We start from the raw sequence: 20,192 nt of genomic DNA, 5'->3' as shown, positions 1-20,192 counted from the left end.
GTGAAAGACGGCATATTTGTTGTCCTCAAAGAAAACGTATGGGTTTGTTTGCAAATATCAATAATTACACACTTATGTATGCATAACTAGGCAAATCAATATTTATCCACTAAATCACAACTTTAAAGGTCCAACTTGCAATGCATACAGATTCGAATGGACTTATATCTTTGCAATGCACCACAGCGCCGGGGGGCGCTATATTCTGCGGATTTCACCCGATTACACTACGTCAGGAAAAGGGTATTTTCTTGACTTGTTTCCTTTTGTAGACGGAAGACAACACCACTACGGCCCTTTCCCTTCGTTTCAAACGCTCTATAAAAGTAAGATGTTGTTAATCACTTCTCTCAAAAGCGTTTAAAAATAATTTGCTCCTGTACAATTTGAGCCTTGACTTGAGGTAATACTTTGGAATGTTTACACACCGAATATCATTATGGTCCTACGCCGGTGTCAGTGACATGCTACATAGCTTATAGTACGCAGCTAGCTAAGTAACAAGCAAACAATTTACTGCTTCAGATTTAAAACCATGACATTGCATGTATGTGATTGCAAAGTTAACTACCTAGACAATACGTCGGCATTTCATAGTTGACTAGCTGTACATACGTCTTTGTAAGTCCCCGCTAGTTAAGTCTTATAACTAACCCGCTACTGTCGCTAGCTAACACACGTTAGTACTTTTTGTATTTCTTCACTATGCGGCTTAACTAGGTAACGCAAGTAAGACGTATTCAGACACCTCCACTTTCTCCAAATTTGTTTGTTACATTCCATACCTAATTTATAATTGATTGACATTTAGCCATCTAAATACGACCCCATGAAGACTAAGCGAAAACGTTTTTAGAAATGTGTGCCAATTTAAAATGAAACACTGACATGTCTTATGTATGTATATCATTATTCGGAACCTTTGCCATGACACTAAAATTCAGCTCAGATACATCGTGACCATCCTTAAATGTCTAGAAGTTGGAGTCCACCTGTGGCAAATTCAATTGATTGGACACGATTTATTGAAAGGCACACTATGGCCTATATAAGGTGATATGGCATACAACATCTATATAGTAAAATTAAGAAGCATATAAAGCAAAAATATAGCAGTAATATATGTGACAAGCCACTCCTGAGTAAAATACTTATAATAATTGATTCAACTTAATCACAAAGCACTTGATAAAGCAAAATAAAGTAAAAAGATTACAATGGAGTAGGTCTTGAATACAACTTTCTAACAGAGCTGAAGGTTTTCAGTAGATTGAATGACCATCAAGAGGAACATGGCTTGTGCAGCATGAGGACGAATGTGTTCCACCAGCGACACGAGCAGGTCTTCCAGAGACAGGCAGGCAGCACAGCTGACCCAGCTCTTGGTCTCATCAGCTCTGCTATCCGACCCCGACTTCTCCAAAGCTGTCGACCCGCTTTCTGCACACACCCTTTCCTCTGGACACACCCTTTTCCTTCCTTTGCTCACCTGGTGGTGAGTTGGATTCGATGGCGGGGGAGGAAGTTGGACAGACTCAGCAGGCCCAAGCGTACTGTAAGGGTCTGCTGGGAATGTCTGGCCGAGTCTCCTGTCAGAGAGATCTTTAACTCCCACCTCCGGCAGAGCTTCGACTGGATCCCGAGGGAGGCTGGAGATATTGAGTCCGAGTGGACCATGTTCTCCACCGCTATTTTCGAAGCGGCCGCTCAGAGCTGTGGCAGTAAGGGATGCCGTCAAGCTGAAGAAGGAGTCTTATCAGGCCTGGTTGGCTTGTGGGACTCCTGAGGCAGCTGACGGGTACCGGCAGGCCAAGCGGACTGCAGCCCGGGTGGTTGTGGAGGCAAAAACATGGGCCTGGGAGGAGTTCGGTGAGGCCATGGAGAAGGACTATCGGCTGGCCTCGGAAGAGATTCTGGCAAACCGTCCGGCGCCTCAGGAGAGGGAAACAGTGCCCTACCAACGCTGTTTACAGTAGAGGTGGGCAGCTGTTGACCTCAACTGGGGATGTCGTCGGGCGGTGGAAGGAGTACTTCGAGAATCTCCTCAATCCCGCCGTCACATCTTCCATTGAGGAAGCAGAGGATGAGGGCTCAGAGGTGGACTCGTCCATCACCTGGGCTGAAGTCACAGAGGTAGTAAAGAAACTCCTCGGTGGCAAGGCACCGGGGATGGATGAGATCCGCCCTAAGTACCTCAAGTCTCTGGATGTTGTGGGGCTGTCTTGGTTGACACGCCTGTGCAAAATTGCGGGGCGGTCTGGAACAGTGCCTCTGGGATGGCAGACCGGGGTGGTGGTCCCTCTTTTTAAGAAAGGGGACCGGAGGGTGTGTTCCAACTATAGGGGGATCACACTTCTCAGCCTCCCCGGGAAAGTCTATGCCAGGGTTCTGGAGAGGAGAATAATACGGCCAATAGTAGAACCTCGGATTCAGGAGGAACAGTGTGGTTTTCGTCCAGGCCGTGGAACACTGGACCAGCTCTATACCCTCTACGGAGTGTTGGAGGGTTCATGGGAGTTTGCCCAACCAATCCACATGTGTTTTGTGGATTTGGAGAAGGCATTCGACTGTGTCCCTCGCGGCATCCTGTGGAGAGTGCTTCGGGAATATGGGGTCCTGGGTCCTTTGCTAAGGGCTGTCAGGTCCCTGTACAACCGAAGCAGGAGCTTGGTCCGCATTGCCGGCAGTAAGTCAGACTTGTTCCCAGTGCATGTTGGACTCCGGCAGGCCTGCCCTTTGTCGCCGGTTCTGTTCGTAATTTTTATGGACAGAATTTCTAGGCGCAGCCAGCGGCCGGAGGGTGTCAGGTTTGGGGACCACACGATTACGTCTCTGCTCTTTGCGGATGATGTTGTCGTGTTGGCCCCTTCAAACCAGGACCTTCAGCATGCACTGGGACGGTTTGCAGCCGAGTGTGAAGCAGTGGGGATGAGAATCAGTAACTCCAAATCGGAAAAGGGTGGCTTGCCCACTTCAGGTTGGTGGAGAGTGCAAGCCTCAAGTGGAGGAGTTTAAGTATCTAGGGGTCTTGTTCACGAGTGAGGGAAGGATGGAACGGGAGATTGACAGACGGATCGGTGCAGCTTCTGCAGTAATGCGGTCGATGTATCGGTCTGTCGTGGTGAAGAAAGAGCTGAGCCGCAAGGGGAAGCTCTTGATTTACCGGTCAATCTACGTTCCTACTCTCACCTATGGTCTTGAGCTTTGGGTCATGACCGAAAGGACAAGATCCCCGGATACAGGCGGCCGAAATGAGCTTTCTCTGCAGGGTTCCTGGGCGATCCCTTAGGGTGAGAAGCTTGGTCACCCGGGAGGAGCTCAGAGTAGAGCCGCTGCTCCTCCACATCGAGAGGGGTCAGCTGAGGTGGCTTGGGCATCTGTTTCGGATGCCTCCGGAACGCCTTCCTGGGAAGGTGTTCCAGTCCCGTCCCACCGGGAGGAGACCCGGGGAAGACCTAGGACACGCTGGAGGGACTATGTCTCCCGGCTGGCCTGGGAACGCCTCTGTGTCCCTCCGGAAGAGCTAGTGGAAGTGTCTTGGGAAAGGGAAGTCTGGGCATCTCTGCTTAGACTGCTGGCCCCGGATAAGCGGAAGATGATGATGATGACCCTTTCCTCTTCGATGTTTGGCCTTTTTCTGAAGGATTCCAAGTAGCGCAAGTCATTCTGCATGCTCATCACAAACAGAATTGTTAAATTATCTATAACTATAAAGAAATAAGCTATGCCTGAGTATATCTGAATGTCCTTCATTTCAGTCCTTTGTAGACCTCCAGATCATAGGGGAAACCTCAGTGCAGATTTTCAATACAAATATTAAAAAGAAAACAATGAACTAGCTCCAATGAGTTGATTGCAGAAAAGTATGATTCCTATTACATTTTTACAGTTGAAATATATATATGTTCAGCATTTGTTTAGCAACTCAAAACCAAAAAGTTATTCAAGAACAATGCACATAAAAATACATCATTTAGTAAAAAGCTATTAAAATCACAAAACAATCAGCCCAGGCTGCCATGAAGGTGCCATGGCAACCGGAAATATGACAAGCTTCTTGAAACTAAAATATTCTCTGCTGTGATGAGACACAAAAAAAACGATTAGCCCTGAATGCCAATTGCTACGTTTGTCGAAAACAAGGTGCTGCTCATCTAACCCTATGTTAAAGCATTGCAATAGTAGCTTCATGTCAAGGGGATCTTTCTCAGTGGCAGGTACTGGAAGACTAGTCAGGATTGAGGGAAGGATAAACAGCAAAAGAAAGGGAGGTCCCTTGAAGAAAACCTGATCACACAGGTCATCAGACTGGGGTGAAGATTGATCTTTTTGCACGAAAACACACAGGCATACAACTTAGACAACACTAGAGTGGCTTTGAGACAAGTCAATGTCCTTAATTTGAACCCCACTGAATATCTGTGTGGAGACTTGAAGATCGCAGATCAAAGACGCACCCTAATCCAATCTGTCAGACACGATATACCCCAAAATGTACAAAGCCAAGATTGCTAGCACAGGTGGTACTTCCAAGTACTGATTAAAGGGTCTATAATTATTTATGAGATTGTTACATGTCAATACACATTTCTAAAAACATGTTATTGTTTTTTCATTATGGGATATTGCATTTACATTCTTTGCAAAAAATACATTCAATCACTTAAATTATGTTTGTAACGCATCAAAATGTGAAGGTTAAGGGGTGTGAATACTTTCTGATAGCACTGTTCTCCTCCTGTTTGCTCCAATGGCTTGATCCAATGGGTTTTGAAAAGGAAAGAGGACGAAAGGGCTGTGCAGTTGTTGAATGGTTCTGTTCTGAAGGTTGGGAAGCAGGCAAATTAGTGCTCCACTCACTTTGACGCTTTTAATAATTCTGTTGTTTCGCTACACCCACACCATTCGAACACAGAAAATGTGCTTTTCAACATAGGCCAAACGGTTTAATACTCTTTTGAATGTCTCAAAGAGCAAGTACCAAACTGGCATTGCCTCTTTGATTTGATGATTGCAGGTGGGTCCTTGGTAGAGAAGACGCCCTTTATGTGCCACTTGGAGCAACGGGATGGCAGATGACAAGGACGTGCTACGAGATGTGTGGTTTGGCCGGATTCCAACCTGCTTCACGCTGTACCAGGATGAGGTCACGGAGAGAGAAGCCGAACCATTTTATGTTAGTTTGTTTTGTATTAAATGTCCTTGATAGGCATGGATTTTATGACATTGGCCTGTGCCCTTTTGCAAGATTGGAAAGTCTAGCCCAGTATTTCTTAAACATCTGAGGATCCCCCACCTTAGTCATGGTTGTAAAGCTGGGCAATACAGTGGGGCAAAAAAGTATTTAGTCAGCCACCAATTATGCAAGAGACAAAATGAGAAAAAAATATCCAGAAAATCACATTGTAGGACTTTTAATGAATTTATTGGTAAACTATGGTGGAAAATAAGTATTTGGTCAATAACAAAAGTTAATCTCAATTCTTTTTATACCCTTTGTTGGCAATGACAGAGGTCAAAGTCTTCACAAGATTTTCACACACTGTTGCTGGTTTTTTGGCCCATTCCTCCTTGCAGATCTCCTCTAGAGCAGTGATGTTTTGGGGCTGTCACTGGGCCACAGGACTTTCAACTCCCTCCAAAGATTTTCTATGGGGTTGAGATCTGGTGACTGGCTTGGCCACTCTAGGACCTTGAAATGCTTCTTACAAAGCCACTCCTTCGTTGCCTGGGCAATGTGTTTGGGATCATTGTCATGCTGAAAGACCCAGCCACGTTTCATCTTCAATGCCCTTGCTGATGGAAGGAGGTTTTCACTCAAAATCTCACGATACATGGCCCCATTCATTCTTTCCTTTACACGGATCAGTCGTCCTGGTCCCTTTGCAGAAAAACAGCCCCAAAGCATGATGTTTCCACCCCATGCCTCACAGTAGGTATGGTGTTCTTTGGATGCAACTCAGCTTTCTTTCTCTTCCAAACAGGACGAGTTGTGTTTTTACCAAAAAGTTCTATTTTGGTTTCATCTGACCATATGCCATTCTCCCAATCCTCTTCTGGACCATCCAAATGCTCTCTAGCAAATCTCAGACGGACCTGGACATGTACTGGCTTAAGCAGGGGGACACGTCTGGCACTGCAGGATTTGAGTCCCTGCCGGCGTAGTGTGTTACTGATGGTAGCCTTTGTTACTTTGGTCCCAGCTCTCTGCAGGTCATTCACTAGGTCCCCCAGTGTGGTTCTTGTGATCATTTTGACCCCACGGGGTGAGATCTTGCGTGGAGCCCCGGATCAAGTTTTTTTTTTATGGGTCTTGTATGTCTTCCATTTTCTTATAATTGCTCCCACAGTTGATTTCTTCACACTAAGCTGCTTACCTATTGCAGATTCAGTCTTTCATGGTGAACAGTGTGATAAGCATCACAACAGTTTGGTGAGTCATGCTTGAACTTTGTGGGTCCCATATCTACTGTACAGTTGTTGCGATGAAACAAGGCTGTAATTGTGAATTTGATATCACAGATTGGGAGGGTGGAATATTTGGGGAGGGGTGAACAGAAAGGATGGGGATCTGAGAGGAGAGGTTGGAGAGCCGCAGCTTTAGCTAATTCACCTTGTGTGCATGATGGTTCACCTCTAATGGGAGAGAGGAAGATTTTGAAATTAATCATTTTGTAAATGTTCCTCCTTTTTCTGCTGTGCTGTTTTCAGCTTCTTCTGCCTAGGGTGAGCTACCTGACTCTGGTCACAGACAAGGTGAAGAAGCACTTTTTGAAGGTCATGAAGGCAGAGGATGTAGAGGAAATATGGTTTGAGTATGAGGGAACACCACTTAAATGGTGAGTAATGGTGTTTTAGCTAACTTTTAAAGTAAATATTTTGCAGATATGCATAAAATACTCGTCCCATTGTATTGTTTCAGATTTTGTTACTACAGAGTTTGATCAAGTGTTAAAGTTCTGATTATTAGTCAACCCTTTACACATTAATTCTCAATTAAAAGAACCCAAATATTATTTGATTAGATAAGTATTTACTTCTGAGTTAATTCTTGTTGTGTCAAAATTATTGGTGTTTTTGTTTTCAGTACTTTGTCCCCTTAACAAGAAAGGATATCAGCACTGAGCACTTTTCACCTTTTTTGCTCGTCCTTATCAACGGTGCCAATTATTTTAGAGATCACCCTATGTGGGCATGTTATATTTAAACATTTACTCCCTAAAATCTTATCAAAAGGGCCTTCAGATACACTCGTAACTCAGACCTTTGGTTAAAGGTTAATGGGTTGATTCAAAGATTTATCTTAAACTGAAACGGTTAGCATCCAAACCAGAGAGATGGAGAGGATTATGCATAATGACTCAGATTTCTTCAATACAGGCACTATCCAATTGGACTGCTGTTTGACTTGCATGCCTCCAACACCTCCCTGCCCTGGAGCATCACAGTGCACTTCAAGGTACAACACCATTGGTTTCACACCAAGTCAACACACTACACGTTTGTGTAAATCTATAGGATTGTCCATGTTCTAATAGACAGTCATTTGTGATAGAACTTCCCAGAGCGTGATCTGCTCCACTGCCCCTGCAATTCTGTGATCGAGGCCCACTTCATGTCCAGCATCAAGGAGGCAGATGCCCTGAAACACAAGAGTCAGGTCATCAACGACATGCAGAAGAAAGACCACAAACAGCTGTGGATGGGCCTGCAGAATGGTAAGGGTCACAAACATAAAGCAATCCTAACTGAATCCTATACTCATTGAGACTGGCCTGTTGAAGTGCTTTTATCTGATGTTTGAGGGGAAAAAAGGGATTAAATTTACAGACTAACTTTTTAAGTTTGGCTAAACAACACTAACACTTAGTATGTGATCAATAACATTTTGTATTGTTTGAGACTTCTAATATTAAAATAAATGAATGGTGTTTGTTTTAGGGGTATTTCTTTCCCCTAAAATGTTTTTAATGTCTAGTTTTTATCTTATGTTTAGTATAGTATTATAACCTTGCACAGAAACCCACATCAAAAACCCACTAAATAGTGTCTTGGGCTCAGCTGCAATGTTGTTTTTGTTTCTCTCACTTTCCCCAAAGCCTAAAGATACTTTTTGGGAGGCTTTCATACCTAAAAAAGACCAGAAACAGGGGCGGAAAGAGAGAGTTAAAACCTTACCCCATAGATAAAGCAGGATCTGAAACCTTTTAAAAGCTAAAAGCGTTTGAAAGTGAGATCCAGGGGAGGGAGTAAGCATCAGAACATGTTTTTTATTTATTTTTTAGATGCATTGTAGAGCAGGTTGAAAACAAACAAGGGGATTGGGAGAGTTGGTGTTAATGTGGTTGTTTTCTCTTCCTCAGATAAGTTTGACCAGTTCTGGGCCATTAACCGTAAGCTGATGGAGTATCCTACAGAGGAGGGGGGCTTCCGCTACATTCCCTTCAGGATATACCTGGTAAATTATCCAATACACACCTGTGAAAACACCAATGCAGCCTGACATAGCTTCTAGTCACAGCTTTCACATTTGGTGTCATCAGTTCAGTGGGATGTCAAATCGTCTGTGACATCATGGCTTCTATTTGTTCGTTTTTTTTGCTGTTTATTGTTGTTGTTGCTGAAGATAACTATGGACTGAGGGTTGACAACATCTTTGTGACAAAATTAAAATGTCTTTACATAATGTCAAATTATAGGAGTTTATGCTCTACTTTACTGATTAAGATGACACCTGTATCTAAATGGTATGACACAATCCTTTATAATGAAATGATGTCCCTACCAGTAGTGATGCCACTTCCTAATGAGAACAATTATCTCAACCATCTATCTGACATTTTGTTTCACCTGAGAAGTCCCCCCTTGCCAACAAGTCACCGGTTTAGATGACAGTTCATATTTCATGCTTCGTCTCGGTATGAAGTCTGGACTTAAAGAGCAGCATAAACAGGTCATTAACCAGTGATGAGTCTTCAGAATCATTCAAATTAAGTTATTCATTCATGAAAGACTCAGATCTTTTTAATCACTTATTAATTTATCAAATATTTTTTCGAATCAGTTACATCTCATGATGGGACAACTTTAATGACACATTTTATGCAATAGCCCTTAGTTTACTTTTTCAAACACAGAACACATGAAAATACATGCACAGAACTATCTTTACTTGCATTACATCTCTGAACATAAATTCGTTGTGACTGTTTTCTAACTGATTTGCTTTGCGAAATCATAAAAAATGTAATATTTAGTTTGTCAATAGATTTGTTTGAAAAAATAATGAATTGTTTGTGAATCGCATATCAAGTGTCATAAACACAATTAGGATTATTTTGCTCCATTATGTAGTAGTCTAGCACTTAATATGTTCTCTAGAGGGCGCTACATGACTGATAAGTGAGGGCATTTCTGACTCCTTCAGTAACAGCATGAATCAATCAATCCTCACCTTTGGCCAGTAATATTTTGTTTCTGACTGTGCGCTTGTTGAGCCTAGTATAGTTCTGTCTGGTTTGATAAGTCTTTTATAGGAATTATGTCTAGATGGGTACAATTCAAAGAACATCCAAACGGAGGGATTCGTGCAAGTACAGGCACATTCCCACTATGGGTCCCAGTCATCACTCATTCAGGTAAAACTCCCTCTAAAGATGAATCAGCTCCAGCTCACCCTGACCGTCTGAGAAAACATTAGCCAGTGTGTTTGTTGTGGAGATACTGTTCACTTGGAGTGCTCATGATTCTACCCCAAACAGAGTATAATGCTGTCTGCTCTCCGGTAATAGTCGAGACTGTCTCAGCCACTGTATGGCTGTGTGACCTTATTTTATCCAGTTATGGGCCAGATCTTTTTAATAAGAACACACAAATGCCTCAACCTTTATGCACATGTTAGCTCATTAATGTTTTCCATAGAATGTTCATAAGAGAACAATATATTTTAACAGAAAAGTCAAATAAAACCAAAACTATAAAAACTTCTTGGCCTATGTCATTTGACATGTAGTTAGTGAAGGATGCAAAAGTCTACCACAAATTGAGATTAGGAATATTTGTCACTTCTAGAAGCTGTTTAATACCTGGTCATAAATAATCATATTACATTTACATTCTTTCAAACATGCTTTGTATACAAAATGGGCGATGAAACGGCTAATTTAAGGCGGTCACTCATAATTTATGCTAAGAAAACACGGTACAGTAAATAGCTTATTTCACACTTCAAGAAAAAAAATAATAATGTGTGCCATAAATTGTATCAACAAGACTAAGAACCCGGGGTTCTGAAGCTGAACTCAGCATGCGCAACAGGATTTGTTGGTCTAGACAGAATAGTACTTGTGTGCTCCAAAGTTAACAGAACCATAGACGGACAAAGCTGTCCAGTCCGGAAGCAGAAGGTGCCATTGATGACTGTATTCCAGCCTTGAGTACCCGCTCTGAAGACAGATTGCGGGCTTTATTTTAAATAACATGTGCTGCTTTTGATGCAGACAGAATTAATGACAACATGGACTCCAAATAACAGAGCAGTCACTTCCGTCTGGGCTGTTCTCCTTATGGTAAAGGGAAGGGACTTCCAGGGCTTGGGTGGAGATGTGTTGGTGTGCGCCTACATTGTTGTGCAGACTTGCTAATAGCATGCACCAGTCTAATTTGGCCACCAGTTTCCTGCTCGAAAAGTGATGCCACTGTGACTCAGATTGCCCAAGGCCCTATGTCTCGCGGAAAGTGAAAATTCTAAGACTAGTTACATTGTATCTCTGCAGGTATGCCTTTTTCTCCCATGACTAAATGATTACTCATCAACCAACTAGCAGTACCACTTACCACCTCATGTGGCTTTTGAGAGATGCCTCTTTCTAGGAATATAATGAATTGATGATTGATGGTGAATCTTCCCTTTATATCCTGCTTTTTAAACGATGAGAAAAACATGAGGCATATTAGGAATGTCTTGTTTACTAATGACGACATACCCAGAATACCCAGGCTATTATTGAATATATTATTTTTTCCGTAAATTGTGTGGATTCTTGTAATAGTGCTTACCGTCAGTGGATGCTAGTGAAGCAAGAGAGGTTCTTGGAATGAATGGAATGAATGGAAATGAAATCAAACATCTGTCCTGTTATAGACCACCATGTTAGAACATTGACTCATTTCAGATGTTTGTGGGATACACCAACTGGCTTCTCTATGGAAGAGACTGATACGTCATGAGTGCTAGCCTCTGTACAGTGGCTTCGGAAAGCGTTCAGATTCCTTCACTTTCTCCATATTTTATTGTGTTGTAGACCTTAGTTTATAATTTATGAAATTGTCTTATTTTTGCCCTCAATCTAAAAACAGCATCCCATAACAACAAAGTGAAAACACGTTTTTAGAAATGTATGTACGTTTATTAGGAAATTGTAATAGCTTATGAACATATGTATTCCGACCTTTTGCCATGTCATTTGTGTTAATCTCAGATGCATCCTGTGTACTTTCATTGTCCTTAAATATCTCTAGAACCTGGAATCCACCTGTTGCAGCTGAATGGACATTCACAGTGCATGTCAGAACATAACATAAGCCTTGAAGTTCAAGGAACTCGCCGTATACCTCAGAGGGGAAAAATCTGGAGATGGTTATAAAAAAAGATTGCTAAAGCATTATAGGTTCCCAGCAGCACAGTGAGCACCATCATTGTGAAATGGAAGAAGTTTGGATCCACCAAGGCTCTTTGTACTGGATGTCCGGCCAAACTAGGTAACACTAAGCCCTTGTTCTGGGAAGTGAACAAGAACCCAATGGCCAGTCTAATAGAGCTTCTGAGTTTCTCTGGAGAGATGGAAGAATGTGCAGCAATCTCTATGGCATTCCATTAATCAGACCATGGTGGGTGGGTGCCTCAATGAAAGCCATTCCTGATTAAAAGGCATATGACATGCTGTCTGAGGGAATGCCAAGAGCTGCATCTGATAAAAACAAGGTACCACTCATCACCTGGCTAACATCCCTATGGTGAAGCATGGTGGTGGGAGCATCATGCTATGGGATGCTCGTAGGTGGCCGGGATAGGGAAATGGATGAGTTTGAAGGAATGATTAACAAAGCAAAATATAAAGAAGTCCTTGAAGAACATTGTGTCAGAGCGAACAGGACCTAAGACTAGGGCAAAGATTCAACTTTGAGCATGATAACGACCTGGAGCGCCCAGCCTGAACCATAGGTCTTCAATGCTCTCCTGGGGACCCCCCAGCAACCTCACAATTAGATGTTTGCCCTGAAATAGCTCACCTGATTCAACAGGTAAGGGCTTCTTAATTAGTTAAAGATTTGATTCAGGTGTGCTAGCTCTGGGATACATCTAATAGATGGAATGGCTGGGGGGTCCCCAGGAGGGTTGAGGACCTATGGCCTAGATGTTGCTGGAGTGGCTCTGGGCGATGTCTCTGAATGTCCTTAAGTGGGCCAGCGAAAGCCCAGACCTATACCTTTGAACATCTGTGGGGTCACCTGAAGATCGAAGATTACCAACGCTCCCCATTCAGTCTGACCAAGTTTGAAAGGATCTACAAGGAAATAAAACCGCGCAAGTTGGTAGTGGCTATGATTGCAGCCATTGGCACCAATACTGCTAAGGGTTTATTTCCACTACGAGAGAGAGAATAAAATGCCAGATAAAAGTATCTTAATTTGCATGATTATTTCCAGAGCGTTTGATTTTACGCCGGCATTTCCAAGATGCACCATGCAGTGCCGTGGGTGAGCACAGAATCTTGATACCGTTCTGACACTTGTTTTCACACTTTCAGACATCTTGGGGGGGTTTCAATTGAGCTTTCTGCAAGTTTACACCACAAAATAATCTAGCGTCTTCAAAGTATCTCAGAAAATGTGTCATATTGTAAGTAAGCCCCAATTACTGAATAAAGTTTTTTTTTATTATTATTTTATTGTATTTTTTATTAATTGTCACACATTTCTAAAAAAAATGTTTTCGTTAAGAGGGGTTATGTGTAGATTGATGTGAAAAGCAATTCACAATTGACACATTAAATCAAGTATAAATTATGTCTATAAAACAAAATGTAGCGAAAGTGAAGGGCTTTGAAAACTTTCTGATGGCACTGTATACATTTCATGGCTTCTCAGTAATTTGTGAATTCAATAGCTCTAACATTCGCGTCATAGTTGCAATTTACCAAAAGAGGTTCTTTTTGTAAATAAATAATACTCTATCCAATTTGTGGAAGCACCTAAGCTACCACTTTACTGTCAATTAAGCAAATTAAATCCACACGGGCAATAATGCTATGGGTTGAGTTCTGCTTGTCGCTTCGGTTCGTGGAGCGAGTCTCTTCACCTAACCTCTTTCATCGTCGGAGAGGTAATGACGCATCACTATCGGTGTCGCCATGTGGTGCTCTGCCAGCTCTGGTGTCACACCAACTGAAAGAAAGTGTCGGCGTCCAAGGGTATCGTGCTTCTCTCCGTGACCCTCTTTGTATGCTACCTGGGTTAATTATTTATGGCTTCTTTTAAAAATGCAATGGAGTAGCTGTCACTTATCGCACTCTCTCCGCTCCAGTTCTCATCATAATCCTGCACGAACCCCTGGCTTCCTGTCAGTGACTCAGTCTTTCTGGTAACCTGAGAGACTGTTTCGCGCCTTCGGTGCCACCTTCCTTACCTTGCGCATGGTGGTTTTAGTTACAGCTTCGATACCTGAGCCCTCCTGTTGCTGGTTTTCTTTTCACAGCTCCATGATTAGTTGCTATTGTGTGTCAGAAGCGCCATTTGTCACTACGGTTGCTCGTGGTTTCGTATCTCAGTGGACTGATAGCCAACCCCGTCGCCAATGTCATCACGCAAAAGGTGGCAACGATGCCTGATCTTCTGAACCATATCCAATGAGCAGCACCTTTCTCATGTCCCCTCAGATCAGAGGTTTGGTAGCAAGCAGCGCCATGAATATTTCACTAGAAGTGTCTGTGTTGGTCTCTTGTCTTCCAAAAGCCATTACAATGAGCATCCTTCGTTTTCTCCTCACGCCATCCTCTGACGTATCTAAACTGACATTTTATTAGTGGATTAGCCAGTCATTGAAGTGCTAGAGACTTATTTGATATGAGACTCCTTTGGAGTGCAAATCTTGAGGGGGTTTGGGTCTGTTCCAGAACATTCCGCTGTAGCCTACAGTTATAAACCCATCTTTATGTCCTTACATTGTGTGCTTTGATTAAGTGTTTTTTTTCACCGTACTCATGAATTTTTTTGGTTTAGCTTTATGGACTTCAACTGTAGTCACAATGCTAATTCCTTCTCAAACGTTTCAGTTCAGATAGCATTGTGGGTATTTTGAAAACGGGATGCTTTCTGAAAGTTTGCTTTCTGGTACACCGTGTAGAATCATTCCTCAGTCTTAACCCAGATATCTATCACAGCAATGTAGTAGTGTGCATGACTCATTCTCAAACACATTGTCCTTGGTCAGTATTGTTTTTGTAGATACTGGCCCATTGTGGACCCTTGGTTGTCAAAATCAGATGCGTGAATGTTATTATGAATTAGGATAAATTGCAGTATGAGTAATTTACATGTGTTGAGAAAAATAAGAATATTTGATAATAAAGGATGGGATGTATTGGTCATGGTAAGGTACAGTGAGGGGAACTGTTATTTGATCCCCTGCTGATTTTGTACATTTGCCCATTGACAAAGAAATGATCAGTCTGTCATTTTAGTGGTAGATTTATTTGCGCAGTGAGAGACCGAATAACAACAACAAAATCCAGAAAAACGCATGTCAAAATTTTTTTGAATTGATTTGCATTTTAATGAGTGAAATAAGTATTTGACCCCTCTGCAAACCATTACTTAGTACTTGGTGGCAAAACCCTTGTAGGCAATCACAGAGGTAATAGTAGTTGGCCACCTGGTTTGCACACCTCAGGAGGGTTTTTGTCCCACTCCTCTTTACAGATCTTCTCCAAGTAATTAAGTTTTCAAGGTTGACGTTTAGCAACTCAAACCTTCAGCTCCCTCCACAGATTCATTGGCAAACTTCAGACGGGCCTGTACATGTGCTTTCTTGTGCATGGGGACATTGTGGGCGCTGCAGGATTTCAGTCCTTCACGGCTTAGTGTGTTATCAATTGTTTTCTTGGTGTCTATGGTCCCAGCTGCCTTGAGATCATTGACAAGATCCTCCCATGTAGTTCTGGACTGATTCCTCACCGTTCTCATGATCATTGCAACTCCACGAGGTGAGATCTTGCATGGAGCCCCAGACAGAGGGAGATTGCCAGTTCTTTTGTGTTTGTTCCATTTGCGAATAATGGCATAAACTGGTCTTGTGTAGCCCATTCCAGCCTTGTGTAGGTCTACAATCTTGTCCGTGACATCCTTGGACAGCTCTTTGGTCTTGGCCATGGTGGAGAGTTTGGAATTTTATTGATTGATTGCTTCTATGGACAGGTGTCTTTTATACAGGTAACAAGCTGAGATTAGGAGCACTCCCTTTAAGAGTGTGCTCCTAATCTCAGCTCATTAATTGTATAAAAGACACCTAGGGATTCAGAAATCTTTCTGATTGAGGGGGGTCAAGTACTTATTTCACTCATTTAAATGCAAATCAATTGGATTTTTTTGTTGTTATTCTGTCTCTCACTGTTCAAATAAACCTACCATTAAAATTATAGACTGATCATTTCTTTGTCAGTGTGCAAACGTACAAAATCAGTAGGGGATCAAATACTTTTTTCTAAGTGCAGTTATGCACAATGCTTAGAAATTATTGAAAATGTCATCCTGTTTAGAGTGTGTAGCTGTTAAGAACCTATTTCTTATTCCACCCAAAAAATATTTCAAATTACCTCTCAAATGATCTAAAATAGTGTCCCTGTTTGAAAGTAGGCATATTGCTTAAGGCAAAGTGTTAAGTGATATGAATACCATTTACAGTCATTTGGATTGTCAGTTACATCACTTTACAGCATGCTGTAATGACAACTATTCTTAGTTTTTATCATCTTAGTGTTATTATATGAATAATCTTGACATTTTATTAACATGAAGACTCATTGTAGAGGCCTTGTCAACAATGATAAAAGAAACAAGTATTGTTCATCATTTCACATCATCATTAATACAGCTTTCTCTTGGTTTTTACAGTATTGTACAAATGCAAATGTATCCATAACAATGTTTGTCTTGGGTTTTGAGTGGAGTCCCTACTGTGTCACAGGATATTAAGTGCATACTAACTTTTAGTTGCTCAGGATAAGAGCATCTTTTGTATTTGGCTAAAATGTAAATGTGTGTAGGAAGTAACCTTCAGTTGCTATCACTTCCAGATTCATTGCAGGGTCCAACGTTAACTGTTTTTCTCACTGGCCCTATCAGGCCAGTTGGTCAGAAATCTACTGGCCCGGACTGATTTTTACTGGCCCAAACTGAATTTACAAAAAACATATACAAGAAGTGTACAGAAGTATTGTTTGTAAATATCAAATCATCAGAATATTGATTTATACCACAGTTTTGTATGTGATGTGAGACATGAGCTGATACAAGCAACTGCTGTTTACGTTGCATTTATAATAAAATGCAACATACATGATTACTTTTTAATAAATAGTTATCAAAAAATTTCTGTAAATATAATCATCTTTTCATGAGGATACTTGCATTTGATGTGACATATAATAGGTTGATAATAAAAGTTAATATATTTATGGTTACATACACATTAAATCTGACAGGTTCCACTAGTTGGTTTGCAGGCTTCTTGTGTGTCACTGTAAGCGCATTGGCAAACGTACTTAACATGACACTTCCTGTCGACAATCACGACACTGTAAATTTAAATGGGGAAATTGAGAACTGGGCCTGACGGGCCAGTGACTGTCTTTGTCTACTGGCCCAGCTTTAGGTCTTACTGGCCCCGGGCCAGCGGGCCATCATTAACATTGAAGCCTGCATTGGTTCTGTAATTCAGAAGTGATACACATGTAACCTGAGGATTGTATTGTTATATAAAAGTTGTATAAATAATGTATTGTCAAATGATTACAGTATTTATTCAGTTTCTTGTGTGAATTGCTAAGATTTTAATTTACTGTTAATCACAAATTCAGTCTTTGGCCTTTCATTGAATATGTTTAAAAGTTAATTGTTATCAATATTTGGTAAATATAACCTTTTTTCACCATATTGTAAAGTTGTTTTAATCAAGATTTAAAAAAAATGGATGCAGTAAAATTCCAAAATATAAACACAAGTGGTTGAGCAATTCTCTCTGACAGTCCTAATAGGATACCATATTTTTCATACATTCCTTTACCTCTTCCCATTTAGACGATGAGTGACAGGCCGTTCATCCAGAAGTTGTTTCGGCCCATCTCGCCTGATGGCCACACACACACGCTGGGGGATCTGCTGAAGGAGGTGTACCCTGTGGCCATAGCCAGTGACGGTATGTACTTACAGACAACATACAACACTTCTATTAAATAGAATTTAGATGATATGTAAATACAATTTTCCATTCACACTAGCAATGAGAAACTAATGTTACCGTAAGGCGAAACACATGTGAGTGCAGCCCTTTGGCCAGACCCCTGATCTGGAAGGTATATAAAATCACTGGCTGTTGTTTGTTGTTTACCTGGCAACTAACTCTGTCGAACAATGGCTGTTGCTGGTGATAGTGAAGTTGTTCCACTGCAAATGTAAGATGTTTTTAGTTGCTTACCAACTGCAAACCAGGTTACCTATTTCATCACCCATTCCACTCCAATACACACTGAGCAGGACATCGTCTTCAGATCTCCGTAGCAGTCGGAAAGGTGTCCTAAAGAACACAACATTGTTCAAAGAAAATACAGCTTCGGAAAAAATTAAGAGCACCTTTTTCTTTCCTTTCCAAAAAAGTTGAAAAGGAATGTTTGGACTGAGGAACAGAAGCGTTCAATTTGCAGTGGTCTCTTAATTTTAACCCTGGAGTTCCTCACTCAAAATTGTCCTTTTCGACTATTTTGGAAAGGAAAGAAAAAGGTGCAGTGGTCTCTTAATTTTTCCCATATATCTGTATATCTGGCAACAAGTCACCTTTATGTAAATTAATCTATTCTAGTGTAAAAATGCTCTTTTATTTACACTGAGGAATTTGACAGATCAACGGTCACAGATAAAAAAAGAATACTGAAAGGGTTGAGTACGACAAATAGTGGCCCTTATCTGAAGAAAAGAAATGAAGTCAGGTGAGATGTTGGCTGGAGAGAAAGGGAGGGGAGGAGACAGCCTAAACAGGCAGTGCCTGGAGGGGTGTTCAGAGGAAGTAGATAAGCAGACAATAGAGCTGTAGGACAGAACACCCGCAGGAACCTCCCTGCATGGAACAACCAGGCCACGCTACCATTACTAGCACTGTCTGTCTCCCCTCTCTCCCTCTGTCTGTCTGTCTCCCCCCTTTTCTGTCTGTCTGTCTCCCCCCTTTTCTGTCTGTCTGTCTCCCCCCTTTTCTGTCTGTCTGTCTCCCCCCTTTTCTGTCTGTCTGTCTCCCCCCTTTTCTGTCTGTCTCTCTCTCTGTTTGTCTCCCCCTCTTCTGTTTGTCAGTTTGTCTGTATGTCTTTCTCCCCCCCCCCATCTCTTTCTGTCTGCTTCCCCTTCTCACTCGTTCTTTCAGACGCAGCTGTATTTACTTTCCATCCCCTTCTTTTACTAATCATATGTTTTATTTTATCCCCATTTCTGTAATTTCTAATATCTTCTCCATGTCCCCTCCCTCTTCTGTCTGAGGAGAGTGGCAGGCTGCTTGTCTTGATAAAGGGGAAAGTGGTTCTTTGTGTCTTCCATGTCTTGTTGTTCCCCTCTCTTCCTGCCTGGGCAGACGGGTGTGTGTGATAGCGGAGGATTATAGCGGTGTGTTTGGATTAAACTGACTGAAGAGGTACTCAGGTAGCCTGATAGCGGCATTGTTCATAGACATATTCTGGGGACCTGATTCCTTGCAAGGACCTATCGGATAAGGGCGTCTCAGCAATCCTCTCTGTGATGTTTCAAACTTCAAAACAACATTTTGAAACATTCCCTCTCTGTTTTGTCTGGAATGGCCATTCCTTGTCTGGGGTTTGCCATAACGGCCCTTCAAGGACCCTGTTAACTGTCAGACGTAACTAATCCAACACATCTATCCAGGCCTTATATCGACTGGGGATTCCCACTATACCGCAATATAATAATAGATGAGTTGTGCTTTAACCGGACCGGATTGAAATGTTTCCACCCACGCTGGAAAATGTAACACCCACATCTTACTTTGATTAGCGGTAGTTTGGTCAGCTTTCACATCTGAGAATGCTGTTTTGACCCAGGTATTGGCTATGGTTTGACTGGTTTACACGGGATGTATTCTTTACGTCTGAAAAGTATGTTGGACGCAGGAAATATTATTCACAAGCTTCAGAAATGGTTATGTTGGGCCAGAGCCTTCCGTGAATTTCCCCGTCATGTCCTTTTCAGATGTGACATGTTTCTTATAAATACATACAGGTTTTGTGGTGATATTTCTAATGAGTGGAGAATGTAGAAATCCCCCCCGACTGGCAAGCCCACGCACCAATACTTTTCACCCCCGCTCTCCTCTTATTGACTTAACTCATCCATGGTACAACCTACCGACTGAAGTAGTGAAACTTTTGCTATCAACAGTGACTCCAATCTGTTCTCACCAAACGGGCTGTCTCATTGTTCAGAGAGTGGGGGAGGTTTGGGTTTTCGTGGCTGGTTTGATATGAGATAGTGGGCATGTGAGCCCTTCCTAGGTGTTGTGTGGTGCGGCAGAAATGAGACAGAGGTCTTCAAAGCAATACCTAATGCTTTGTTTATTGTATTTCTGTGAACTCTATTTGCCTGTGATTCCTTTTTTTTAAATGCTAGAGTAAATTTGTTTTAAAAAAAAGAGACCACCTAACATGCTGCGACTACATTATTGTGATATGTCTGAAGAGATTTATTGATGATGAGCGACTTGTGCATCTTAGTTCCTTTGTAGTTCTGTGTAACAGACTTTCTTGGCTGGCTTCACTGAATATTTTGGTGTAGGTATTCTTGGCCATGCTTAACTAACGAGATGTCGTCTTTTGGCCGTTTGTCTTGCAATACTCTTTTTGTGTGTTAATATGAACTGTTGT

General features: G+C 41.8%; 1 protein-coding gene across 3 annotated transcripts in view; it reads left to right on the top strand.

The window, feature by feature from the left end:
• Nucleotides 1-17: 17 nt before the first annotated feature.
• atg5 (ATG5 autophagy related 5 homolog (S. cerevisiae)) overlaps nucleotides 18-20,192 on the top strand; it is a 34,653-nt gene continuing 14,478 nt past the window's right edge. The window contains exons 1-7 of one of the 3 annotated variants that reach the window (XM_020041282.2): nucleotides 18-36; nucleotides 5,018-5,176; nucleotides 6,712-6,839; nucleotides 7,381-7,459; nucleotides 7,556-7,718; nucleotides 8,364-8,458; nucleotides 17,356-17,473. In XM_020041282.2, coding sequence (XP_019896841.1) covers nucleotides 5,069-5,176; nucleotides 6,712-6,839; nucleotides 7,381-7,459; nucleotides 7,556-7,718; nucleotides 8,364-8,458; nucleotides 17,356-17,473 — 691 coding nt within the window. In that variant the 5' untranslated portion in view covers nucleotides 18-36; nucleotides 5,018-5,068. Of the gene's footprint in view, nucleotides 37-221; nucleotides 327-347; nucleotides 404-5,017; nucleotides 5,177-6,711; nucleotides 6,840-7,380; nucleotides 7,460-7,555; nucleotides 7,719-8,363; nucleotides 8,459-17,355; nucleotides 17,474-20,192 lie in introns of those variants that run through there. The other 2 variants (XM_010885303.4, XM_010885304.5) reach the window with 2 other exon arrangements.

This window comes from Esox lucius, chromosome 20, assembly GCF_011004845.1.
Source record: "Esox lucius isolate fEsoLuc1 chromosome 20, fEsoLuc1.pri, whole genome shotgun sequence".
Lineage (NCBI taxonomy): Eukaryota > Metazoa > Chordata > Actinopteri > Esociformes > Esocidae > Esox > Esox lucius.
This window is presented reverse-complemented; position numbering and strand designations above follow the sequence as displayed.